The sequence below is a fragment of the Sander lucioperca genome, chromosome 7 (genome assembly GCF_008315115.2).
Source record: "Sander lucioperca isolate FBNREF2018 chromosome 7, SLUC_FBN_1.2, whole genome shotgun sequence".
Lineage (NCBI taxonomy): Eukaryota > Metazoa > Chordata > Actinopteri > Perciformes > Percidae > Sander > Sander lucioperca.
In genome coordinates this window covers 25,454,859-25,482,720 of record NC_050179.1, presented here as the reverse complement: position 1 = coordinate 25,482,720, position 27,862 = coordinate 25,454,859, and the positions used below count along the sequence as shown (strand labels likewise).

General features: G+C 42.1%; 1 protein-coding gene across 1 annotated transcript in view; it reads left to right on the top strand.

The window, feature by feature from the left end:
* Positions 1 to 27,660, top strand: part of si:ch211-212o1.2 (uncharacterized protein LOC492735 homolog) — a 56,671-nt gene extending 29,011 nt beyond the window's left edge. The window contains exons 4-6 of the mRNA XM_031294813.2: positions 15,965 to 16,109; positions 24,029 to 24,241; positions 27,524 to 27,660. Of these exons, the coding sequence (XP_031150673.1) occupies positions 15,965 to 16,109; positions 24,029 to 24,241; positions 27,524 to 27,648 (483 nt within the window). The 3' untranslated portion in view covers positions 27,649 to 27,660. The remainder of the gene's footprint in view (positions 1 to 15,964; positions 16,110 to 24,028; positions 24,242 to 27,523) is intronic.
* Positions 27,661 to 27,862: the final 202 nt, after the last annotated feature.

The window sequence follows — 27,862 nt, the reverse complement described above, 5'->3', positions numbered from 1 at the left end:
TGCATTCATTAGGCTTAGGCGGTGCCCAAAACAGCTCAGGTGCTACGCCTAAGCCTTAAAATGGTAGGGAAATGGCAGCAAGCAGCTTTTTGTTTACATTCAACATGACGGCTACCGAAGCGCAGCGTCACGCGGATCGTTGGTCTGATTGGTTGGACTATCCAGTTGCGCTCAGAGGCATTTGAGCGGGGTCCGTTGGTGACGCCCCTTTGGAAATGAGCCGTCAATGAACCTTTCCCAGACCCACTCTCAGTTACAACTAAGAGTGGGTCTGGTGTCAACCAGGCTACTGAAAGCCAGTTCATTTAGCTCTCATTAAGTGTTTTGCAAGAGGAACATTGCCCACTGCTTAAATTAAGATTGATCTTCTAAACCATTTGACTGTACGATGCAAATGAATTTGGTAGCCACCACACACAAAAGGAAATGAACAATTGGTGGAAAGCTGACTCTGCTTGGGCATCCAATGTTATTTCAAACTTCATTTTCACCACTGGCTTTCTTTGCTGTGTGTTTAATTTATTTGCTTAAGGTTTGGTAAATGCATTACTTTTCACACATACAGTACAGTGACTGGCAGCTAAATGGGATTTTTCTTTTTTTGCTGTTGGAGGTCTTGTCAAAATAAAAGCTCGTAGTCAACCTACAAGTCAAGGCCTTTGAAGCAAATATGAGCTTATAGTAAAGATTTGTGTGACCCAGTGAATTATGGACTACAGAGAAGATACTGTGCCGTATCCGTGTCCCCTCTCTCCTGAGGCTGCGTCACCATGGCAGCATGGTGGTTGCACCTTATCCCCCCCCCCTCCCTCTCCCGAGCCTCAGGAATGCCATAGTGACCTGGAAACTAAATGTCAGTGTCTCACAGAGGGATCTCCCTGTAGACCATAATGTCCATGGTCCCCAACACACACGTGGACACACACTGTGAACCTCCACAACCTCTCACCGTACAGTGCCGGAAGACGTGTGTGTGTGTGTGTGTGTGTGTGTGTGCACTACTTATTTCTCACATTAAAACAAGTTGCCTACATTAATGCACATACCCATTATGCCCCATTTCCCACAGCCAATTAAAGTAAAGGTTATTCTCATTTCAGCCAATTAAAATCGGTGTGATCAGGTGCAGCTTGCAGATTGGTTCGTGTGAACTTTGTTTTGATTGATGGGATGAGAGTTCAGTGGGTGTGTGTTTCATCTCCTATTTCTTCCGTTTATGAAATATTCATTGATAATTAATTAGTGGAAATGTAGAAGCTTGTGTGTGTGTGTGTGTGTGTGTGTGTGTGTGTTTTAAGACCTGAAGCTTTCTAATTAGAATGTTGGTTCTCATTTGTGCTGAACCCATGTTATCATTACTCAATTAATAATGTTGTAATACTATTCACTGATTTGATTTGATGACGTAAAATATCTCTACACGAAGGCCTTCTATGAGATCATAAAAGTATTAATAGTCTTTTATGTTACAGTATGCGCAGTGTGCGTATTAAACACACATAGTAGTGTTTATAGTCAAGCTCCTCACACTCATTGATATCTGTTTGCAGAATCCACTTGGTAAATGTGTCACTCTGCACACAAAAGATTTTACAATTACATGAAACAAAAATAACACAACAAACCTTAAAGGGGCTGGGATTGCCTCCACACGGCACTCACAGACCGTTACCTAAAATGTGAAATACCTAGGTTTGTTCACAGCCACATCTGAAATCTCCTCCTTATGAGGTCATAAGGGGAAAGGTTACCTCCCCTTTCTCTGCTTTGCCCGCCCAGAGAATTTGGCCCGCCCATGAGAAAAAGAGAGACATCATGGCTTGCAAACGAGCGAAGCATGGCAGTTGGTCAAGGCCACACCCCCACCCTCCACTTTGCCCCCCCTCTCTCCTCCTCAATAGCATTTAAAGCTACAGACACAGAAATGGCACATCCTAAGGAAAGCTAATTGGGGGACTGGCTTGTAGTGGCTATAATTCTGCACCAAGGCTGAATTTCGGGAAAGAGACTTCAGATACAGTATTAGGGGACCACTAAGGCCTATGTAAAAGTATGCAAAAAGCAGCATGTCATAGGACCTTTAAAATTCAACAAACACAGAGGAAGTGTGACTTCATTCTCAGCTCAGGACGCCATTACCACCATATCTGGTGGTAATGGTATATGTACCATATCTTTACATAGCAAATAGTTATTTGCTGCTATAATAACTGATCAGATTGTGCTTCAGCACCTTCCATCGTTTTTTCCTCCAAATTTGCTTTTTTCGGCAATGTCAAATTACAGCCAGCATTCCTCACGATCCACCCGCTGTTCATAATTCCATAATTCAATTTCTTTAAGTCCTTCCTATGTTCTTAAAGACTACTACCAATTTATTAAAGCAGGTTGCACCATTACAGTTTGATAAAATGTTTTAGCCAAAAAAAGACATCACTATTAGTAATGTGTAAATGGGTGTAGCACATACAATCAAAAGCAATTAACTTCACTTCACTATAGCGTCGCAAACTGTAAAATAGCCTCCAAAATTGCAGTTTTGTAATTTATAAGGGGGCTGTACTCTGTATTCAGATCATTAAGCACTATAGCCAGTGGTAAACCTCATTTTGTGGACTTGTATATTTGTGGACTGTATATTACATCTGCATAATGTAACACTGATTGTTTTTCTTTCTCTTTCACTGTCAAAATTACCAATTACAAAATGACAAACCTTTATACGGCTGGAAACACACAATAAGAACACAATAACTGTTAACAGCTTAATAATGAGTTGCATACATGTACTGTATCTTAAATGTTAATATTCTATTTAATAAACTATCATTATATCTACACACGGGAGACTGTTGTTGAGGCTTTGTCATCACAGCTTTGGAGCTTCGGCGTGGCAGTAGCTCAGTCCGTAGGGAGTTGGGTTGGGAACCAGAGGGTCACCGCTTCAAGTCCGGACAGTCCGGACCGAAGTACGGAGTGTGGACTGGTAGCCCCTCACTCTATCTATTTGTGCATGTATTAGACCTGACCATGTGTGTGTGTATTTCAGGCCTGTGTGTGTTCCAACAACAGAATGGGAAAAAAAATTGTAAAATTGTAATTTCCCCACTCGGGATCAATAAAAAGTATAAAATTAAATGAATATAAAACAAAATGAAATAAGTCCTGTTAAGTGGCTCTACAGCACATTATTGAGAGCTTGAATAGTCTGATACATTCTAAGGATTTGTTCTTTTTGATTTGGTTTTGATTGAGCTTTAAAGTATAATTTTCTGTCAGGCTAGTATCCTATCGCTGTGTCAAATCACTGTGTGCATAATGCCATGCATTTTGCTATCTAGATAAAAATCCCGTTTTGTGGGCATTGTGCCCACAGTAGAATAAACCATGACTGTTCAATCCCTGTGGTACTGTTTTTGTTTGCTGAAGGTACTATGTGGTTTGATGTTTATTTATGGCGTGCCATTTATTGGGGTTTGGGGTAGTTACTGGGACCAAAGGCGCGGCGGCAGTCACAGATTTGCATGGTGTGTCGAACACTGTAGGAGACTTCTAATAAAGACTTTAGAAGAATAGACCTTTGCGGGGAACAGAGGGATGGCAATAGGCTAGTAGAAAATAAAGTCTCTCTGTGTGTGTGTGTGTGTGTGTGTGTGTGTGTGTGTGTGTGTGTGTGTGTGTGTTTTGAGACTGAGAATAAAGCAGGCCTGTGCTCCCAGTTAAGGTTAGTTTGAATATCAAAGAGGAGCACGATGGAGAACACCTGAGGCTAATGGTTGCAGTTATAAACGTAGACCAAACATTTGAAGCCAGTGTTGCTCTTTGTTACTTGTTTGTTCTCATTTTCTTGTTGTTTTGTGTATGTATGTATGTACTTTGTGTACATGTTTATGCTCTTACTTTGTTCCCTGTTGTTGTCGTTGTTGTCTTTTTAAAGATGTTGCTCAGATTCTACAATAGACACCATGTAGAACCATTAATGCAGGCACATAACACAACACATCATCCATACACCTTCACCACAAGGGGACACCTAACAGTCATTAGAGGCTGCTGCTTTGGTGTCATACATAATATTTCCAGCAGTGAAGGCCACAGAGCAGGAACAGCTACCAGTGGAAACGGCATTTTCTATCCGTTAACGTCATTGGCTTAGTATGGCCGGTATGGTCTCCAGGATCTGAGGGAAAAATTATGCCACCAATGTCACAGAAAGTACATTTAAAGGTGGAGTCTGTGATTCTAATCATATACACTTATTGTCAAATAATAATAGCCCATATCTCGGGTACGTCCCAGGATCTCAAATTGCATCCACAATTCCTCCACTTGCTTCCCTTCCTCGCGTCTTAGTCCGTCCCACGAGGAAGCATGGGGGCCAGGAGACGTGATGAAAACATGCGAGGAGAGAGGAAACAAGGAAATGTGTTTTTAGAGGGATTAGAAGTTCTTTCCTCTGAATGATATGGAGAAAATCAGATCTCACAATATTCTTTACCAAATACCTCAATGTCGATGAAGACGAAATTGTAGGGTTGACAACCGGTGCCTTTACAAAATATTTTACCAATGACATTTTAGATGAATAATCATTAATAATGTGGATATAATGACTTAATGGGTAAAGGCAAATAATACAATAGTTAGAACAGTCAATACATCACTTTACTGTAATGCAGCTTGTACAGCCAGGAAAATACAACACTTATGCCATATTACGATATCCAGTCCAATATATCCGTCGTGGCTATTCCGTTTCAAAATGATAGCCACTGCCCCAGCAATAGAAGAGCGGTTTTAACGCACCTTTGTTCCTTTGTTGTTGATCCAGGCACCATGCGGTCGTTGTTTGAAAATAATAATTAAACACGAATAACCTTCCTATAGAAATAAATCTTTATGATCCTACCAAAACGTTGCAGGCTAATGTTGCATGTGTGTGAATCAGCGAAAATATATAATAATGATGGTTTCTTAAATGATATCAAATAAGATGAAACAGGATGCCTAGATCTGGTTACAAAAACTGTGTTTGGTCTCAACTAAAGCTAGGACTTCCAAAAAACTCTCCACTTGTGTTTCCAACTTCCCTTTATCAATTTTACCACACCCACAATTACTATGGTGTGGTCGATTTGCCAATCAGTGGCCTAGCTGTCTATCAAAATCAGTGGATCAGAACTATAACCAAAATATGGGAAGTCTTAAAATAATAACTATTGTTCTTTAAATATAAACAAATACTGCTTTTTTGGCTTCTACATTCCGGCCCCTAATTGTGGCCGTGATAGACCTTTTTCACGGCAGACATGTTGACGTGTCATAGTAGGAAAAGCACAGGTGTATTCAAAACCATTACTGATGGCTGCATTCCACTTAGGAGAGGCCCTGGTATTGTGCATTCTGACTCACTGAAATAGCTTACTGGGACACTTGATGGAATTGAGCCTTCGTAGCCTTCTTAAAAGGAGCCTAAACTTTACGTTTTTCTTTTTTTTCATATGCTTGTGTCTTGCAGCAAACATAATTTACTGATGGGGCGTACTAATGTGCCTGTCTTGGTTTTCAGTAGCACCCTCCTTACGTGTCTTCCTGCATCAGGTAATGGTTTAATCACTCTGGCCATCAACCAGGAGCTGCGTGGAGCAGTATCATCCACTATGAGGACGACATCATCAGTAGCAAGATTCCGCTTTGAGATATTCCATTTCTGGCGCTCCTGCAACAGGGGGAAATATTGCCCAGCCCTAGCTGCACGGCTTCCGGGAAGGCTGCTCTCGTGTATCCTCGCTCATAGCTCCTTTGGAGATCCCTCCTCGCTCCTCTGGGCAGACATAAGAGCTCTGAGCCGGCCTTTACCATAGAGGGCCAGAACAACTTCTGGTTCAAGCGAGGAGATATCAAATAAGAGACTTGGGAAACAGCCTGTCTCTCAGTCTGTGTGTGCGCTGAAATAAAAAAGGGACGGGACCAAGCCACACAACATTATTCATTATTCCATTCGTGCTTGTGCACAGGACAGGGGAAAGGCTGTGGATGTGTAAAGAGAGGGACAGTGGGAGCGAGAGGGACGTAAATCTGACACATGCTCACGTTGTGAAGGACCACTGATGGGAGCGGTGCATTTATTTGGGTGTTTCAAATATTGACAGTCTTTCTTCAGAATCACAGACTCCACATTTTTTTTTGAAAATATGTTTATTGCAGATCAGCGGTGGGTACAGACTGCACTTGTTCATACAAGCAACATTGTTTTCCATTTTCTTATTCATACAACAATAAGCAGCAAACAAGAACATACAATTGTAATTATTTGGCGGATTCTGAAGACATTATGATGAGGCACCGTAGCAAATATGAAGACTTAGTTAAGAGACCAAAAAGCAAACCAGGAGTCAAAAGAGAGAAGAAAAATTCCCTATGAACAGACTGCACATTTAACATGTTCTGTTTGTATGAGCATATTTGATTTGCACATAAAAAAGTCTAGATGGAAACCTTAGATGAAAAAAACACAATTGTGTTATAAATTGCTATACCAAAGAAAATGCTCATGGAGACAAATTGTTCAAATACACCTTGATGTTGTGTTGCTTCTTTGGTAGTATTCATGTCATGCTACCACTCACTTCAGCAAAAAGCCCAAAAATTAAACAACAACGCTGCTGATAAAACACCAATTTAAAAAGGGCCACAAACATAATCAGGGAACAGCAAGGTGCTACTGGTGCTCCATGATTTTTTTTTTTTGTAATCTTCTTATATCCTCTTGAATATATTTGCACAAAGGTAGTTAATGGAAACATGCACTGATTCACATTTTACTTTGACAAACTTTCAAACATTTGATTAAAACTTCAACAGCAATTTAAGCAATTCTGAGGTTCTGCTGCACTGAAAATTGGAGAAAATGACACCGTATTGACATTAGGGCCACATCTAACCATTATTTTTGTCATTGATTAATGTGCTGATTTTTTATTTATTTTCTTTTTTTTTTCCAATTCATCTTTGGTCGATGAAACTATAAACTCAAATAAATAGTTAAATAGTTCATAAATGCCCATTTCAACTTCCGGAGCCCAAGGTGATGTGTGCAAATGTCTTGTTTCGTTCGACCAAAACAAATCCAAAACCAAAAGATATTCAATTTAAAATAATATATGACAAAGAAAATCTGCAAATCCTCTCATGTGAGAAGCTGGAACCAGAGAATGTTTGGCATTTTGCTTGAGAACTGACTAAAACAATTAATTATCAAAGATAAAAATCTTTTTTTTCGATTGATCGACTAATCAATCAATGGACTAATTGACATAACTCTTACTTACTTAGTTACTTGATTTCTTTCTCTGTACACTGTAGTCTGCTGTGTAAAATAGACTAAATGAAAATCCAGTTAAGTTTCTTCTTCTTCTTCTTCTTCTTCTTATTATTATTATTATTATTATTATTATTATTATTATTATTATTATTATTATTATTATTATTTTTAGCAGGTCCATTGTGAAATAGCACAATCACAATATTTACAAAATGCCTTTTTTGTAACCAACATCCCTTAATTGCATGGTGATGTTGTTATACTGTACGTCACATTCTCTCCCATACTGCACACTGCTAATGCTCGTCATAAGGAATTGAATAACAATGATTTGCTTTGATTTGAATCCATAAAAGCCTTTTCACTCCCCAGTGCTAAAACTGCAACACTATCTTAAAAAGTGCTCTCCATTCTCCCAGTAGTGTTTAGAACTATTCCTTAGCGAAGCTTTGGGCCGTGCTGTTTTTTTGTCGTTGTTGAGCTTTAATTGACTCAACAAGGATTTAGCAGTCCTCTAATGACACCACTTTGAGGACAAAGTCACGCTCATTAGTTCCCAATGATGCTCGATTCACATTGAAATTTGCCAGATGTGCTTACAGTTTTTAGGGATATATATTTGAAGATCCTTCCTCTCTAACTGTAACTGCAATCTTTTAAAAGCATCAGTACCTTTCTCCTTATGTCAATTTCCCTCTGTCTTTTTTCGTTACATCTCTGAGAAACATATCTCCTTTAGCGCTTCTCTCTAATGAGGCAGATTAGAGCGTTGAAGTAGACTTACTGTAGTTAAATGATTTAAGTATGTTCTTTCTAAAAGGCCAGAAGAGAGAGGAAAAAAGGGTGACACTAAGAAGAAAGCATAGATGGAAAAAACGGGCCAAAAAGAGAAACCAACAAAAAGTGAGATGAAAATACAGCACAAAGGTTATGAAGGACAGAAAAAGAAGAAGAAAAAAAAGAAGGGGGTGGAAGGGCGTGTTGGTCCAACCAGTGGGACAGCGCTGGTTGCTGGGGCGATGGGCGATGTGAGCTGGTGATTAACGGACGTCGTGCGAGGCGGGCCGTTAAACGGTGTGGGATTAGAGGACATGCCTCGCCCGGCGGCCCGCCGTTAACTGGGAGCGCTGACGCCGCCCCGCTCGGCACGACCTCCGCTGCTTAGCCGGCCTTTCATCTGGCTGAGGGCTGCGGCGAGAGGAGGGCTGGGGACGGGAGAGGAGAGGTGGGGGGGAGAGGCAGACGGAAATGGGGATGGGTACATAATTGTGAAGATATCAACATAGATAGTTTGTGTGTTTGCGGTGACACCTACCTACGAGGCTCGCTGATAGGCATGTGTGATCGCTTCGAACAGCTAACGCGACAATAATGAGTTTTCATGCTGATGCTTTCACGGCCACACACACACACACACACACACACACACACACACACACACACCGTCACACTCAGACACACAGGCGCACGGATGCACACTGTGGAAATACAGATGAAAACCTACCTTTTCTGCATCTTCCACAGAGGGAAATAAATTACCTTTATCCTGTGTGTGCATGTGTGTGCATATCTCTTTTTTTCCTCTTTTGTGCTTTCTGAGATTCAGATTCAGTCCGTCATTTGAGACCCCCCTACTCTCGCAGACAGGTGTCTGCCTCTGTGCAGTGCAGGTGGGGGTTGTGTGTCGGTGTGTGTTTGAAGCTCACATTTTCTGAGATTGTGTGTGGCGTCCATGGGTCATTTATGTGTTTAAGTGTTTTTGCGTGGGCCGACTGCTGTTCTGTGGTTTATTAGGATGCTGGATGTGAGCTTTGGGGTTATGCGGGCTGCTGGGCACCGCTGAGTCGTGGTGTGTGTGTGTCTGTGTGTGTGCATTTGATCTGCATTTGTGTAAAGACTGTAAACAATGCGTTTCCAGTGTCTGTTGTGTTCCAATTTAAAGTGAATGTGAATGAAGTAGTAAAACCTACCCCAGTTGTATGCCTATTGTTGTTTATACCATCAGTTCCATTTAGTGAAATGGGGATGTGTGTGTGTTTAAAGATATAATATGTAATATTCCTGCATTAAAATGTCTGAAAACAACTATACCTATGTATATATGTGTATGTATATATTTTAGAGATGCACCAAATCCAGATTTTTGGGGTTCGGCCGAATACCAAATCCACTGGTTAAGATACTGCCGAATCCGAATACCGAATCCTACTCTCATCCCATCAAGTTTTTAGCTGTGACTGTCCTTCCTTTGCCATACCTGAAGTTGCTGCATTTTGGCTGCTGTCTGTAGATTCTTTCATGCACAACTGGTATTCTTTCGGATGTTTCGTACGCAAATGTTTTAACAGCGGCGATGTTGTGTATTGTTTAGGGTCCTTGCCACCACGAGACAAATCGGCATTGCAAATTGAACATGTAGCTCGACTTGAATCGCCTTCTTTTGACTGAAAGTACTGCCAAAACACTTTTTCTGCTCACGAGTTACACACAGCCTACTGCATTGAACGGCCCACCTACGTAAACACCTTCCCATAATCAACGGCGGCATCATTACGTCGACTAGCTTAGCGCACGTAGTGCAAGCATAGGGTTTGGTTTGGTGGAAACAAATTCTAAGGCTTGGCAGAAACCGAACCCTGTCAAAAAGCCCAATATTAAAATCCAAAGCCGAATTCTGGATTCAGTGCATCCCTAGTATTTACTGTACATTATCCCAAATGTTTCCAACAATGTTTAAACCCAGAGAAATCTGTAATTTGAATCAATGACACGGAGCATGTTGTTTGGTCGCCTGTCAATGGCGTCATAAAACCTTTGACCCCTCGAGTTGCTCTAAACTCTGTCAAAACACGGGAAACACCCGATGATATGTTCAGTAGTAATTGTAAACCATACAGTGTCACCGAATTGTACTCCGTATTATACACAGTAATCCAGAATTTTCTCTGCCACACATCATATTTTTTTCATTAATGACAGGCCACTTTGCAACACAGTAATACAAGATAACTAATTTTTGGATATGATATTTCAATATCGAGCCAGAATTATATCTCAAAAACTGAATTTTTGACAATATTTGGAAATCTATCCTCATGTAAGCTATCACAGTCAATGGGAATAGAGCATCTTAAAACATCAGTTTTGTCACTTATGGAGTAATACTTCTTCTTCATTCTATGAAATCTGCCTTCCCATGCATGTAAAATCACAAAACTTTGCACAAAGGTCCAGTCCTATGCTATACTTCCTCAACTGGCTTTGTCAGCCACAGCCTGTCCCAAAAAACGAGACAGATAATTATTTTAACACACTAACATTAGCCTTACTAAATGTCAGGTCTTTGGCGGGTAAATCATTTTTAATCAGTGATTTTATTATTAAGCACAATCTTGATTTTATGTTTTTAACTGAAACCTGGTTAGACCATAATAACAGTGATGCTGTTCTCATTGAGTCAGCTCAGCCTAACTTCAGTTTTATGAGTGAGAATAGAGCGAATAAGAAAGGAGGTGGAGTCGCTATTTTGTTTACCGACTCGTTCCAATGTACTCAAATAGCTTATGGAAACTTTGCTTCTTTTGAATATGTGGCTCTTCAGTTAAGGTCCCCCTCTCAACCTATATTTCTAATTATCTACAGGCCACCTAAATACTGTGCATCCTTCTTTGATGACTTTAGTGGATTGCTGTCTTTAATCTGTATTAACTTTGACTGTGTAGTTATTGCTGGTGATTTCAACATTCATGTTGACAACCCCCAGGACAGAGGGACAAAAGAACTGTGTTGCATTTTTTAAAACTATGGCAGTCCATAGTTCTCAAAAATGCAACAAAGTCAGTACTCAGCATGTGACGGAGCCCACACACAACAAGGGGCACACTCTGGACTTGATTATGTCGAAGGGTTTGAACATTTCCAAGGTTGTGGTGACTGGTTTTGCTCTCTCTGATCATTCCTGTGTTTTCTTTAATGGCACTATCTCTGTGCACAAAAGTGTCCAAACAAAGTTAATAAGAAAACGGTATATCACTGACAACACCAGTGAAACATTCATTCAGCTTTTCTCGTCCACACCCACCCTCTCAGGGGTCTCAGTCACTGAGCTTGTAGACAATTTCAATTGTAAAATTACAAATGTTATCGACGCCATTGCTCCCATTAAGGTAAAAACTGTCTCTGATAAGAAAAGATCTCCATGGAGAAATGCCATACTGGTAAGAACAGAAAAAAAAGAGTGTCGAAAAGCAGAACGCAGGTGGCGAAAAACTAATCTCCAGGTCCACTATAACCCCTATAAAGAGAGACTTCGCACTTATAATTTGGAACTGAGGAATGCAAGGCGGTCCTTCTTCTCAGACATTATTGCCAAAAACAATAATAATTCACGTGCTTTGTTTGCTACTGTCGATAGGTTAACAAACCCTCCAGTACCAGTAGCATCTGAACTTTTATCCACGAAGGCCTGCAATGATTTTGCCACCTTCTTCAATGACAAAATTCAGAAAATTAGACAAACAGTCAGTGCTTCCATATCGAGTACAGGGTATGTGTTGTCACAGTGTCCAGGCAAAACAGATTCCATTTTTAAGTAAAATCATTGAAAAAACGGTTTCTCAACAACTCAACCTTTTCTTGTCACTAAACAACAGTTTTGATGCCTTCCAGTCGGGTTTTCGACCACATCACAGCACTGAGACAACTCTTGTTAAAGTCTTTAATGACATCCACTTAAACACAGACAGTGGCAAAATTTCAGTCTTAGTATTACTTGATCTCAGTGCTGCATTTGATACGGTCGACCACGACATATTACTAGACCGATTGGAAAACTGGGTTGGCATTTCTGGCTCAGTACTAAAGTGGTTTGAGTCTTATTTAAAGAATAGGGACTACTTTGTGTCTATAGGGAATTATACATCTGAGCATACAAATATGACGTGCGGAGTTCCCCAAGGCTCAGTTCTGGGGCCTCTCCTGTTTAACATCTACATGCTTCCACTGACTCAAATTATGGAAAACAATAAAATAAGTTACCATAGTTATGCGGATGACACACAAATTTATATAACCTTATCGCCAGGGGACTATAGTCCAATACAACAACTGACTAAGTGCATTGAACAAATTAACGACTGGATGTGTCAGAACTTTCTTAAATTAAATGAAGAAAAAACTGAGGTGGTTGTTTTTGGAGCAAAAGAGGAACGATTAAAAGTCAGCACTCAGCTTCAAACTATAATGTTGAAAACAACAGACAAAGCCAGAAATCTTGGTGTAGTCATAGACTCAGACCTGAATTTTAACAGCCACATTAAGACAATTACAAAGTCAGCCTATTACCACCTTAAAAATATATCAAGGGTTAAAGGACTTATGTCTCAGCAGGACTTGGAAAAACTTGCCCATGCTTTTATCTTCAGTAGACTTGACTACTGTAACGGTGTCTTTACAGGTCTCCCTAAAAAATCAATCAGACAGCTGCAGCTGATTCAGAACGCTGCTGCTCGAGTCCTCACTAAGACCAAGAAAGTGGATCACATCACTCCAGTACTGAAGTCTCTACACTGGCTTCCAGTGTCTCAAAGAATTGATTTCAAAATACTTTTGCTGGTTTATAAATCACTAAACGGTTTAGGGCCAAAATACATTTCTGATTTGCTGCTACGCTATGACCCACCTAGACCTCTCAGGTCGTCTGGGACAGGTCTGCTTGTTGTCCCCAGAGTCAGAACTAAACAGGGGGAAGCAGTGTTCAGTTTTTATGCTTCACATATCTGGAACAAACTCCCAGAAAACTAGAGGTCTGCCGCAACTCTCAGTTCTTTTAAATCAAGGCTGAAGACCTATCTTTTTGATGTTGCCTTTCTTTAAATAACTGTTCATTTCTTATACTGAAGTTGCATTGTTGACACTGTATGACAATCTATATAAGCATAAAAAGAGAAATTCCTATTTTATCTGCTTTGATATATTTAACTGTTTTAATTGCTCTTCAATGTTTCATTTCTTATACTGCACTGTAACTTTTATTCTCGTATTTTATCTGTTTTAAATTTTTTAATCTGTTTTCATGTAAAGCACTTTGAATTGGCCTGTTGCTGAAATGTGCTATACAAATAAAGCTGCCTTGCCTTGCCTAATAGTCCTGATGGTGGCGCTACAGCAGCCTTAAACCTTATTCCTCAATTGACACCAAAACCATTCCACTGCATCTTCAGACTGTCCTCCACAAACGATCCAGACAGATTTTTGAATAAAAAAAAAAAATCTGTGCAGTGCAAAAGCTCAGTGCATCAACATTTTTCACTGTAAACAACTACTGCACAATTCTCGCCAATGTTCATGAAAATGAATTACAAAATGTTGATCTCATGGTAGATTCATTACCTGAAGATGGTCTAGTACCAAAACGTTGCGTACAATTAAACTTTTCTATATAATTTTACTTACAATTTTATGCAAGTTAGACAGTGTGCAGGGTTTTCTTAGCAACTTTTGACCTGCTTGTCCCCCTCCGACGCACCTGTCTCACGTAGATGAGCAACGTATTTTTCTGTATAGAAGTACAGTATATTGACTCTTTACTACATTCAGCATTCATATAGACTGTCTATTCATGTTTACTGTGTTATAACTGATCTACATCTATTGTCTATTCATGTATATTGTGTCATTGCTATATCACTTTCGCATATCCATCGACTTACTTACACCTCACTTTGCGCCGGATTTGTAATGCCTACTTAATCTGCACTTTATGTAGCCTATTGAATTCTGTATTCTTGTATTGGATTGAATGTGAAACTGTATGTTGTCTTGCACGCTTATGCTTTTCACCAGTTTTATGCAGGTCACCGTTGCAAATGAGAACCTGTTCTCAACAGCCTACCTGGTTAAATAAAGGTTAAAAAAAAATGGTGAATTTCAGAATTTTATCTGAAAAACTAAATTTTTGGCAATATTTTGAATTCTATCCTCATGCAAGCTATTGTGTCAGTGGGAATAGAGCATATCAGTTGTATCACCTATGGAGCAATCAATATTTGTATGTACATCTCTAAGTTGTTTAAATTAAGTACTCAGAATTTTGACTTGATAACTGAATTCGTGCCACTAGTTTGAAATCTGTCTTTACAAGCAACCCTTGTGATTGCCACAGTCACAGTGTGAAACAACAACAACAAGATCATGGCTTGCCATTGATGTCTGAGGTTGTGAGTTCGAGCCCTGGGTGAGGCAGTACTAAAAATGTTAATGCCTACTCAGGGATTGTGTGTGTGGATTAGAGACTTAGGTTTTAGTGATAATTGTATTTCCCGTTTGTCTACTTCTTCCTCCTTCTTCTTCTCTTCTTCTTCCTCATCAAAATGCCTCACCCCGACTCACAGCTGAAAAAGAACCAACAAGAGAAGAAATACAAGGGCAGATTTGAAGGAGTTATATGCACATCAAGCCGGTGCAAGGCTATCAGAAAACAGTGTCAATGTAGAAAAGTTAATGCCTGAACACCTACTCCAAGCCACAAAAGTTTCATTTTAGCAGGTGTTACCTATTCTTCATTGACACTGAATTTAAATATAACAAGGTCAAGGTCAAGGTAAACTTTATTATCCCACAAGGGGAAAGTCATGTGGTCATTCATTACGCGTTCTTGTCACAACATATTCTCTAAACATATAGACACCACAGACAAGCCAATAAGCATGTATAGAGAAGAAAATAACAATACTACAGAAATGACAATGACAGAAGTCAACAATAACAATACAAAAAAAAATAAACAATACTACAAAAAGACAAAGACAATCCGACATCTGACGTTCACGATACGAAAAGAAAAAGACTAATATTATCAGGTAGCTAAACATTTTAAAAATAGTAACTAGGAGTGGTTATCAAAAAAAATTGAGATCTACCATCCAGTTAAAGTGCCAGTGCGGGATTAAAGTGCCTGCGATGTGCTTGGTCATTATACAGTCTGATCGCTGTAGGCACAAATGATTTATTGTACCTTTCTGTTCTAATTCTCTGTTGTAAAATTCTACCAGTTGACCTATTGCTTCTCATAAATTTGAGTGAGTAGGGTCATTAAGGATTTGGTCAGTCTTTTTTAAGATAAGCTCATTGTACAGCTGAGCTGCCGACACCTGGTCAATTCTGATGATCCTACTGGCCATCTTGATCATTCACTGCAATCTCTTTTGGTCCTTAACATGCATGTTACCAAACACACAGATAAGGCCAAAAGACAGAACACTCTGGAGGATACTTTTATAAAACATTACAAGGATGTGTCTGTCTAATCTAAAATTGTTTAGTTTCCTAAGGAAAAACATCCGCTGGTGCATTTTCTTAGTTTTATTCAGTGCACATTCATTAAAAGTTAATTTAGAGTCCGTTTCAACTCCCAAATATTTGTAGGTTGAGACTCTCTCTACTAGTTCACCATTGATCTTGGGGCGGGCTGTAATTCTATGTTTGCTAAAATCTATGACCATCTCTTTTGTTTTCTTCACATTTATTTCAAGAAAATTATTAGAACACCACTGAACTGATGCTTTAAGATCTGTAAGGAATATTACAGAAATTATTATTTTGTTAATTTTACAGCAAGAATCTCTCTCTGTCTTTCTGCAGGCATTTATTCGTCCATTCAGGGAGCACCACATCGATCCAACCGCCATCACTCGCCACGACTTCATTGAAACCAATGGCGACAACTGTATGATACCCATCCTTCCACTGGCTCACATGGCCTACAAGTTCTTCACATACACACCAGGTAGCATACACACAGGCATGCACAGAACTTGAGGGGAGACACTACAGGCAAAACCATCATTTTTTTGTGCCCGTAAATTTCCAACCCGTTCACACTCCCAACTCGTCAAATACGGACGCGTGTGCAGTGGCTCTCAGCGTCAAATACAGACGCCAAAAGCACCCTACAGCATCTGTATGGAACGCACCGGGCAGAGCAGGAGCTCTGCCCGGTGCTCCCACCTTTAAAGGTGCCGTAGGTAGGATTGCGAAGATCCAGGACTAAGCCAAAAAATTTGAACATCAACAACTTCTCAGTCCCTCCCCCCTTTCCGCTAATGCCCAAAACGGGCATTGTGAAAGATATTTCATTCAGCAAGCTTAAGAAGACTGTAGCAGTCACACTGCGTACTGTAAAGCTGTAATGTGAGTGTAAGGACTTTAGAAGGGCAGCTTGACATGGCCACCAAAGTGTAGCAGTGACTTAGGTAGCACCGACTCTGGCTGGAGTGTGTCCACTGGTCGAGGGAGGGCACGGGGCAGTTTTGCAGGTAATCATGTGCACTGACCCTACGGGTGCAGGGCAGGAGGGGAGTTACCGGAGGAGGAAGATCAGCTGGAGAAAAGGAGCAACCTGTTATTGAGAAGGAGACATCTCCACCTGTCATGTCTGCACTTCAACTTCAGCCAAAAGGTCACTGATGGGCAGAGAGGAGAGAGAGGGGAGGGGGGGTGACATCCATTAGCTGTGGTTTTAAGGGGTTGAGCTGCTCACGCGCATCTTTGATGCTTTGTCTGCTGTCATGATGGAACCAATGAACTGGCTATTTACTTACAGACACAATAAGCTGCTAACAAAAAGGAATTAACAGGTGCAAATAGGCCACCAGTTTACCTCTTCAACCAAGTGATACTGTACCATGTTACGGTGGAAAGTAATACTGATCCCAACATTGTAAGAAAACTAAAAACATTGTTGTTAAAAAGAATAACAATTTTGCAGTACGATTTTCTGAGCCTTGAGTTATCTCTGTAAATGTTACAATTTCAATAAGGACCAAAACAAGATAAGCATTTATCTTTGCATTTTGCAGCGATAATGGCCAACAATAACTTAGTGCTACACTTGGGCAGCGCCCTACAGAAAGTCTCCGTTGTGTAGGAGAGTAATAACGGCAAAGAAGGCGTCAGGGTAAACTATAGGAAGGGGGTGTATTGTTGAGTTTTGAGAAAAACATTGGGTAACACTTTACTTGAAGGTATCTACATAAGAGTGACATGACAATGTCATGAACACATGACACTGTCATGACACATGAACTCTAACCCTAACCATAACCATAACTTGTCATGACAAAAACCAAATGACGCTTACTTAAAGAAGTGTTGTGTCATAAACGTTTATGACTTGTTTATAATGTTTATGACACGTTCATGACAGTGTCATGTCACTCTTATGTAGATACCTTCAAGTAAAGTGTAACCAGTGTTTTTTTATTCTGCCATGTCGAAATGTGTTCAGCGAAAATCCAAGACCTGATGCTTTTCTTTTAAAAATACAAAATGCCAATAAACCTAATAAGATCCATCCTGCTCTTTTCGACCCAAATCGAAAATTTCCAAAATTCTCCATATTGACAAATTCAATGATAAAAAGAATACAGACTGAGAATTCTGATGGAAATGGAAAGCAAGTAAGGATTTTTTTCATACATCAATAACTGGAGAAAAAACTAACTTTAGACACGGAAAAATGTACCTTTGCAATTAGAGATCACATACTGTACAAACATGTAAAAATATGTATTCTGTAAAATCTGTACAATAAAATATTTCATTCTTACTTCAAGATTTGCAATAAGGTTTTTCCCAATACCCGCTCTCATACACATAAAAATGTGCAATGGACTGGGAAGTAGGGCTGGGTTAACAAATACACTTTTTAGGCACTGACCAAATTGCCTCTAAAGTATCAAGTATCGAAAAATGCCTCATCATTCAATACCCAATTTCAATACCTAATTAATAATTCTAATCAGCATCAGTGAGCCAATCAGCATGCAGCATGCTTCTACCAAGATCTAATAACGTCTGTGATTGGCTGTCTAATGTTACACGTTACAGAGGCAGGCAGGAAAAACTCTACGTTGCGCACAGAGACTGGGCTTACGTAGTAGGAGCTGAAAAATAAGATTTGTTCCGTAATGTGTAATGTTGTATTTTGTTTTTGTTTTATAAAATTGGTATCGGGGAAAAAAGTATAGTTTAGGAACCGGTATCGAAGTCACTGTACTGGTATCAAAAATATTTGAACAATACCCAGCTCTGAAGTAAATGACTGGAAGTCTGGAAGATGGTGAAGGAACGTTGCAATAAAGTATTAAAAAAAAAAAAAAAGAACCTGGAAAAAAGAGGAGCAAAGGGGAAACTTGCAAAGGTCAGCTGCCTGCCCTTAGCATGGGACCAGCGAATTGGAGAAGATTAGAGGGGAGGGAGCAGTAGTGAGGTTCACTTGTAGGTGACATCCACACCTGTCATGTCACACAGCGCGGCGAGTCAACAGGTCGCGGGACAGAGACGGGGAGAGACGCAATGACATCTACACCTGTCATGTCTGCACCTTAAGAGGTCAGCGCTAAGAGTTTGCGACAGAGGGTGGGAGTGCACGGAGAAGAGAGGCAGCGAGCGAGCGTGGGTGGGGGTGGCAGGGTCATGTAGCGCTTAGATGACATCTAAACCTGTCATGTCAAGCTCCTCGCGGTGTCAAGCGGTCACCAGACAAAGACGGAGACAGAGGTAGATGGGGGGAAAAGCTGAAAGCCGCGAGGTGACATCTCCAGCTGTCATGTCCGCACGTGAACCGGGGTCAAGAGATCGCTGTTTGGACCAAAGAGAAAGAACGAGGGGGATGGAGGTAGACGGAGAGAGGACAGCTCTAAGTCGTAGCGACAGAAAGACTCAAGTGAATAGCAAGAGTTGGCCGTGTGATAGACGAGCTGTAGACTTCTGTTTGCTTTTTAGGCAGTAGACCGACAGAAACCTTCTCCGAATGCTCTTCAAATGACAAACAGCAATAGCCGCATAGGCATAATGTTATTTTGAGAATAGATGCACTCGGCTGCTCCTGAGTCCTGACATGTTTGTCACCTGTCAGCTCACATCAACACTGACACTTCCACTTCCCTGAAACCAGTCTCTTCTTCAAAATACTCTTTTTATAGCTTTAGGCTTGATAGGAAACCTGACTAAATACTTACAGTATTCCCAGCTTACAAAGATGCTTTTAGTCCACACGTTGTGCCACGTTGGAAAACAAAAAAAAAGATTGACAGTATTTGGCTCCCTTTCAGCTGGGCACACTCAGAGCAGGTTCACCATGGAGGAGAAGTATTAAAGTATAGTAATATACTCCATTACAGGTTTAGGTCCTGCATTATTTAAAAATATCACTGGTTTATTATTACTGATGCATGTGTGTAAGCAGCATATCACTGGTGGTGGTCGAGGTGAGTTCATTTTAATTACTTTATATCCTGTTGGGTAGTTTAATCTGTAACAATGCCTCAAACTATATACGCTCTTGTTTGGTTTTGTAAATTCTTAATTTGTAAAGGCACTAGTAGTCTCGCTTTGCCAGACCTTCCTCCACCGCACTGCGGAGGAGGGTCTGGCTAGTCCACACAGCATTCCGGGATGGGAGAGAAACGTGTTCTGGTTTATTGGCATTTCTTTAAACCAATCACAATCGTCTTGGGCGGCGCTAAGCTCCGCACGGAGCCGCTGCTAAATAGCCTCAGGAAGGAACCTGTTTTGGTGGAACGTGTGTACGTTCAAAAGTTGTTGTAGTCGTGCAACAGAAAACTCCGATTGGACAGATAGTCTAGCTAGCTGTCTGGATTTACCCTGTAGAGATCTGAGGAGCAGTTAACCATAGTCCTCATGAATCCACCGGAGTTTAAAATTCCAACACAAAGAAAGCGGAAGGAAACAAACACCGGCGAAAAGACATGGCGGAATTTCCTGCGGCACCGGAGCAATCGAGGATACGTCGAGGATATAGACTAAGGCACTGGTAACTACAGGTGTCAATTTAAAGGTCCCATGCCATGACAATTTCACTTGATGAGTTTTTTTAACATTAATATGAGTTCCCCTAGCCTGCCTATGGTCGCCCAGTGGCTAGAAATGGCGATAGGTGTAAACCGAGCCCTGGGTATCCTGCTCTGCCTTTGAGAAAATGAAAGCTCAGATTTGCCAATCTGGAATCTTCCCTTTATGACATCATAAGGGGAAAGGTTACCTCCCCTTTCTCTGCTTTGCCCGCCCAGAGAATTTGGCCCGCCCATGAGAAAGAGAGAGACATCATGGCTTGCAAACAAGCGAAGCATGGCAGTTGGTCAAGGCCACACCCCCACCCTCCACCTTGCCCCCCCCTCTCCTTCTCAATAGCATTTAAAGCTACAGACATAGAAATGGCACATCCTAAGGAAAGCTCTTTGTGGGACTGGCTCTAGTGGCTGTAATTCTGCACCAAGGCTGAATTTCGGGAACAAGACTTCAGATACAGTATTAGGGGACCACTAAGGCCTATATAAAAGAGACTTCAGATACAGTATTAGGGGACCACTAAGGCCTATATAAAAGAGACTTCAGATACAGTATTAGGGGACCACTAAGGCCTATGTAAAAGCATCCAAAAAGCAGCATGTCATAGGACCTTTAACGTAGTGGAGTAAAATGTACGATATGTATCAATATCCCACTAAAATGTAGTGGAATAGAAGTATAATGTTGCATGAAATAGAAAACCTCAGAAGAACCTCAGATTTGTACTTCATCAGTAAATGTACTTGGTTACATTCCACCACTGTAAATAATGTGTATACGTCGGCAAAAAAACAAACATTTCATCCGTTTTCAGGTTTACAGTTTATTCCAGTGTGTAAATATTTTCGGCTGTGCGTCTGTTCCACCAGACGTCACCCGTCACCAGACAAAAGATCGCGGGAATCACAAGCTCGCACAAAATTCCAATCTAGTCAGACTTCAAGTAGTCTCGCCATTGCCAGAGCTATCTCCACACTACGCCACACACACATTCTGGGATAGGAGGGAAACAACGCTCTTGTTTAGATTCCTTTAAACCAATCACAATCCTCTTTGGCAGCGCTAGGAAGGAAAGGGATTATGGTTTTTAAACTGCTGGAAATGTGTATGGAAGCAGGGAGGTTACTGGTAAGTGTTGATTTTATTTGTAAACGACCGTGTACAATATTAAGCATCAGAAACTTAGCCCTGTTTCTCTCTTAGTTGAGGTAATTAAAAGGCATCGTCATTATTTAAGAATGTATTACATTTTACACTAAAATTGATCTCATTCCTTTTAATCCCTGTAAAACTGCATTCAAATGGCTTCCTCTTTTTGTGTAAAGTCCTGGCCCCGTTTCCTGCTTCTTTAATCACATTAAAAAAATATGCATTCCAAATGCTGTTTTCCATTTCCATCCACACTCCAACTACACCTTCATCTGAATATCACACAAGAACACGGCACACAGTTGGTCCAGTCCCAGGGCACTACTGTAGGAATGATGTGTCGTTCTTTCACAGTATGAGAGTGGGATTGCAGAAGTTGTTAAAAAAATTATAAGGTTCCATCTGAACATCAGTAGGACTCTTACCTGCTCAATGAGGAACAGAAAGAATGAAGGGACTGGTTTCCTTGTGTGATGGTACTCGTAGAGGCGTAGAGGGCTGAAGTGTCTCCCCCCTGACTAACTTCCTTTAAAATGCCTCTTGATGCCCGCGGTGCTGAGGTGAAAGCACCGGGATGATTAAAAAAACAGTAAAATACATTGATGTCAAATGTCTGATCTCCCCTTGGACTTTCTGATTTTGGCAAAAAGTGTGTTTTTTTTCTGCCAGATATTGCGATTACGATTCCTTTTTTTTTTTTTTTTTAAGTTTAGCTTAAGTTCAATATTCACTGTGTAATAGATAAAACATGTCATGGAACATTATAACATGAGACACCATCAAAACTGCACATCTGAATAATCACTACCCTCATGATTAGCTTATTGATGATGATGATGATGATGATGACGATGTTGATGAATAATTTCATTTTGGTTAACATACATGAAAGAAACAATTATTTGCCACAATTTGCCACCGTAGCTAACCGAAAAGGAATAGGCTGAAGCCTAGGCTTATTTTTGCCTATTCTCTAATCATAGAATCACCCAGAAATCCAACAAAACTAATTGCATTTTTTCAAACCTCGATTTTGATTTGAAAACGATTAATCATCCAGCCCTAATGTTACGTTAGGATGATTTCCCCTCTCTCATCATCATTCTACTTGTCTGTCTTTGTCCTCTCCTCTTCCCTCTCTCCCCCCGTCTCCTCATCTCCCCCCCCGTCTCCTCTCCTCATCTCTCCCCCGTCTCCTCTCCTCATCTCTCCCCCCGTCCCCCCTGTCTTCTCATCTCTCCCCCATCTCCTCATCTCTCCCCCATCTCCTTGTCTCTCCCCCGTCTCCTCATCCTCCCCCCATCTCCTCGTCTCTCCCTCCGTCTCATCTCTCCCCCGTCTCCCCGTCTCCTCATCTCTCCCCCGTCTCCCTGTCTCTCTCCCGTCTCCTCATCTCCCCCGTCTCCTCATCTCTCCCTCCGTCTCCTCTCCTCATCTCTCCCCCCGTCCCCCCTGTCTCCTCATCCTCCCCCCATCTCCTCGTCTCTCCCTCCGTCTCATCTCTCCCCCGTCTCCTCATCTCTCCCCCGTCTCCCTGTCTCTCTCCCGTCTCCTCATCTCCCCCGTCTCCTCATCTCTCCCTCCGTCTCATCGTCTCTCCCCCCGTCTCATCTCTCCCCCATCTCCTCATCTCTCCCCATCTCCTTGTCTCTCCCCCCGTCTCATCTCTCCCCCCGTCTCTCCCCCCGTCTCCTCATCTCTCCCCCGTCTCCCTGTCTCTCCCCCGTCTCCTCATCTCCCTCCGTCTCCTCATCTCTCCCCCCGTCTCATTGTGTCTCCCCCTGTCTCATCTCTCCCTCGTTCCCTCATCTCTCCCCCCATCTCCCCGTCTCTCCCCCCGTCTCCTCATCTCTCCCCCCGTCTCCTCATCTCTCTCCTGTCTCCCCGTCTCCTCATCTCTCCCCCGTCTCCTCATCTCTCCCCCGTCTCCCCGTCTCTCCCCCGTCACCCCGTCTCTTCCCCGTCTCCTCATCTCTCCCCTGTCTCCCCGTTTCTCCCCCGTCTCCTCATCTCTCCCCCCGTCTCCCCCCCGTCTTCTCATCCCTCCCCCCGTCTCATCTCTCCCCCGTCTCCTCATCTCTCCCCCCATCTTCTCACCTCTCCCCCCGTCTCATCTCTCCCCCGTCTCCTCATCTCTCCCCCGTCTCTCCCCCGTCTCCCCATCTCTCCCCCCGTCTCTTCATCTCTCCCCCCGTCTCCTCATCTCTCCCCGTCCCCCCTCGTCTCTCCCCCGTCTTCTCATCTCTCCCCCGTCTCCTCATCTCTCCCCCGTCTCCCCATCTCTCCCCCCGTCTCTTCATCTCTCCCCCGTCTCATCTCTCCCCGTCCCCCCCCGTCTCCCCGTTTCTCCCCCCGTCTCTTCATCTCTCCCCCGTCTCCTCATCTCGCCCCCCGTCTCTTCATCTCTCCCCCCGTCTCCCCCGTCTCCTCATCTCTCCCCCCGTCTCCTCGTCTCTCTCCCCGTCTCCTCATCTCTCCCCCCCTCTCCTCATCTCTCCCCCTTGGTCTCTTTATCTCTCTGAGGCTCCCGCCAGCATCCTCTCTGTGGGAGTACTATGCCTTCATGCTGCCCCTCTTCATTACATTAAACAGTTTGATCAATTATTCTATTAACTTTACCCTTTTTACTTTTCTTTCTTTCTTTCTCTGTGTATAAATGTCCGTCTGTCTCTTGTGCCCTCTCAGAGGCCTTGACGGCGTCCTACCCCTGGGACTGCTACGTCTTCGCCCTGGCGGTTTTCGTGACGCTGACCAATCAGATTCACAAGTGGAGCCACTCCTACTTCGGCCTCCCGCGCTGGGTCACGCTGCTCCAGGACTGGCATCTGGTGTTGCCACGGAAACATCACCGCATCCACCATGTCTCACCGCACGAGACATACTACTGCATTACTACAGGTAAGAACTGCTGTTATCATGACTAGACACTTCTAGTGCACAGATACAGGGTTTAACCCACTAGAGCTATTATTTAACTATTTAACTATACTAACTATTACAGAAACAATTTCACTGACTTTACTGCATTACGTAGTCCACATCTCAAACCTCTCAGCCACCAGGACGCCCCAAAGACTTTTTAGGGTGAACCGGAACTCATTGTCAGATAAAATGACTCCTTTCACCCAATTAATCTTTATATCTTATATATAATTTTTGTCAGACTAATTTATCCAGGACATTTTGATTGGAATTGGTCATTTCAACACTAAAATGTATACCATATGGCAGACATTCAAATTTGAGTTGTGTCAACTATAAGCAAATGATATAATTAATTCTGATTACTGAAATCTAATAAATGCTAGCTTCAACTCTCTACTCTCTACTATGTTGCCTTTATTTAAAAATAAGAACACATTGTTAGTCGGGATAATTTCATCAAAGACAAACAAATCAAGGCAATGATAAAAAAAAGTTTTATAAATATTGGTGAGGGATAATTTTACTGTGATAACAACATGTTAGGCTGGATTAGTTTAGTCACGTTTGATGGATAGTACCATGGTTATCTTTACAATACTTACATACTTTTACAAACATACTGTCAAACCCAAAGTGCATAACCGAAATCTATAAATCGTATCTACTGTATCTAGAAATCTAATCCAGTCCCTAAGAATGAGTTTTTTGGCTGTTAATATGCCCGTCATCAACACTGTTTGTATATGATGTATAGATCTTCTGTATTGGAGGGCAGGTTAAAAATATTTGTTAAAAATCAAACCATCAAAAAGTTCCTTTTTTTTCATTTTGCATCCATCATAGCATTGAGGCACTCAATGATAGAATGTGTGTAACATGACTTTTGAATACTATCGGATGTTTATAAGTGTGTGTGTGCGTTGTGGCTATTTTAGATCGCCATAATTGAAGCTGATTTCTCTTCCAATTCTCTGCAGATTGGGACAAAATGGCGGCCGTGTCTGTGTGTCTGTCGGCTTCATATAAATAACTAAAAGAAAATGTTCTGTTTGCGTGCGTGTGTGTCTTTAGAGACACAGGGCCTCTGTAACAGACCCACATTAAGTATTCTGTGTGCATCTGGGTGAAAGGGAGAGAGGGAGGGAGAGAAAAGAGGGAGGATACACAAGGGGGATTCAGCTTGTACGTCACCCTGCGCCCCTGCGGACGACAGATGTGTGTGTGAGCAAGTTGAGGGGGGGTGTCACAGCGAAAGTGTCTGTTTGTACACGCGCACACATCTGCATACTGGAGCACCTGTGTGTGTGTGTACTGACCTCCTCTTCGGTTTCTAACCTGTGTGTGTGTGGTGGGAGGTTGGCTGGTGTCGGTCAGGGGCCCATGGGGGCCCACAGGGGACAGCAGCGGCCCCCCACTCCCCCAGCCTGGCTGCCTGGGCCGGGCTTGGATTCCACTGGGGCTCGCCTAGCTGCCTTTGTGTTCGCCACCGGCTGACAATCCCCATGTATATTTAATGCTAACCTGCTGTCTGTTCTAACAAATAGGACTTCACAGGCAGAGGGGGGCAGGGGAGGGAGGGAGGGGAGAGAGCGGGAGGGCGAACAGAGGGTGGGTAGAAAACAGGGATTTGGAGGGGAAAAAAGGACGAGTGTGTTGAGAAAGAAGGAGAAACAGCAGAAGGAGAGATGGAGGAAAACAGAGGTAAATCAAACAAAACCTCGGGCTGCTTTACTGTCTTCCAGCAGAGAGAGGGTCACTGGAGGGACACGCACACACACACACACACACACACACACACACACATATCCCCGCAGCTATAGCATGCACCCTATGCAAACACATCATGGGTGGTGGTGTGTGAGCATCAGACAAGGGTAGCCTAAGTACACACAGTGTGTGTGTGTGTGTGTGTGTGTGTGTGTGTGTGTGTGTGTGTGTGTGTGTGTGTGTGCGCGCGTGCCTCTGTCATCTTTTTTATTTCTGCCTTTGTGGACTTGTGTTACTGACTGTGTCGGTTTACAAAAGTAAAACTGCATTTGTGCAAGTGCTTTACTCTCCATACAAACATATGTGTGTGCATGTGTGTTTTCGGTAATAATGGTAAAAAGGCATTTTATCTTAAATGTCAAGGGAATCCTTGGCTGCCTTTAAAGCAGTGTCACTTGCACAAGTTTGGTGTGTGTGTGTGTGTGTGTGTGCGTGTGTCGGAGCAGTATGCACAGAGACTAGTGTACAGTCATGCATGCATGCATGTGTACATGTAAATGTACTTTGGCCTGCAGCCATACATACATTAATGTATTTACCTTAAATATACAGCAGACTCAAGTTCTGTAAATTGTAACAGAACGAAGATTCTGGAAATGTGTGTGTGTGTGTGTGTGTGTGTGTGTGTGTGTGTGTGTGTGTGTGTGTGTGTGTGTGTGTGTGTGTGTTAGTAGAGGCTAAGGACATCTCTTAAGACTCCCCTCATACCTCCACCACCCTAAAAATTCCAGTCTGCCTATGATAATGAGAGTGAGACAGGGGGTTGGATGTAGGTAGAAGGACTGAGGATGGGGGTGCAGATAGGAATGGAGGAGGGAAAGAAATACGACAATAGAGGGCGGAGGAAGTTAAGGACAGAAGATAGAAATCTGAGGTGAAGCATCGAGATGATAAAGTAAAAGAGACAATAGGAAAATGAGTCCGGGATGTTTGGAGGAAAAAGAGAGGCGGGGAAAGATGGAGGTTGGAGAAAGGATGGTTGGAAACAGGTCAATACGAGCCAGTGTTCGCCCTGTGGGTGCTGCTGGAGCAGTGGGCAGGGCCATAGACAAAACAAATATCTTAATACAGTAGGAAAAATCCCCTCAGGGCTAAAAGTATATGGACTGATCTGTCTATATCGCTGTGGCTCATACATCAGTATCATCGTTCAGGTCATTCCATAAAATCCACTTGAAGAATAAACATTGAGTCTAAAAAGCATTTTATAATAATTGTTTCATTAATTGGCTTAGTGTTTTTTAAGCCATGGTTGCGGCGTGACTGTATGGACGGCAATGTCTGTCTGTCTGTCAGTCGGACAGTTTTTGGTCCATACTAAAATACCTCCAAAAACTATTGCATTTACAGAATTTGGAAACATTTAGAAATTGTATGTTCCTTCCTTCCCTTTTCACTTCTTCCTCTCTAGTCCTCTCCTCCTTTCTCCACTTTCCTCACATCCGCTTACATGTTCTGTCTCTTTCTCCATGTTTCCTCACATCCCAGGTTGGTGTAACTATCCTCTGGACCAGCTGGGCTTTTGGAGACGAATGGAGCAATTGATCCAACGACTTACAGGGCAGAAACCACGATCTGATGACCTGGCGTGGGCCAAGAAGACCGACAGATAAACATTCAAAAAAGTGGACGGATGGATGGATGGATGGATGGGCTTGCGACTACAAACACAGAAACAGGGACGGACGGGGAAAAAAAACACACACACACACACACACACACACACACACATTTTAACAATTTAAGTACAGTATTTAAGTCCACTCGAAGGGAACTATTTACAGGGACATAACTATTATAGATGCAGTAGATACATAGACAAAATCA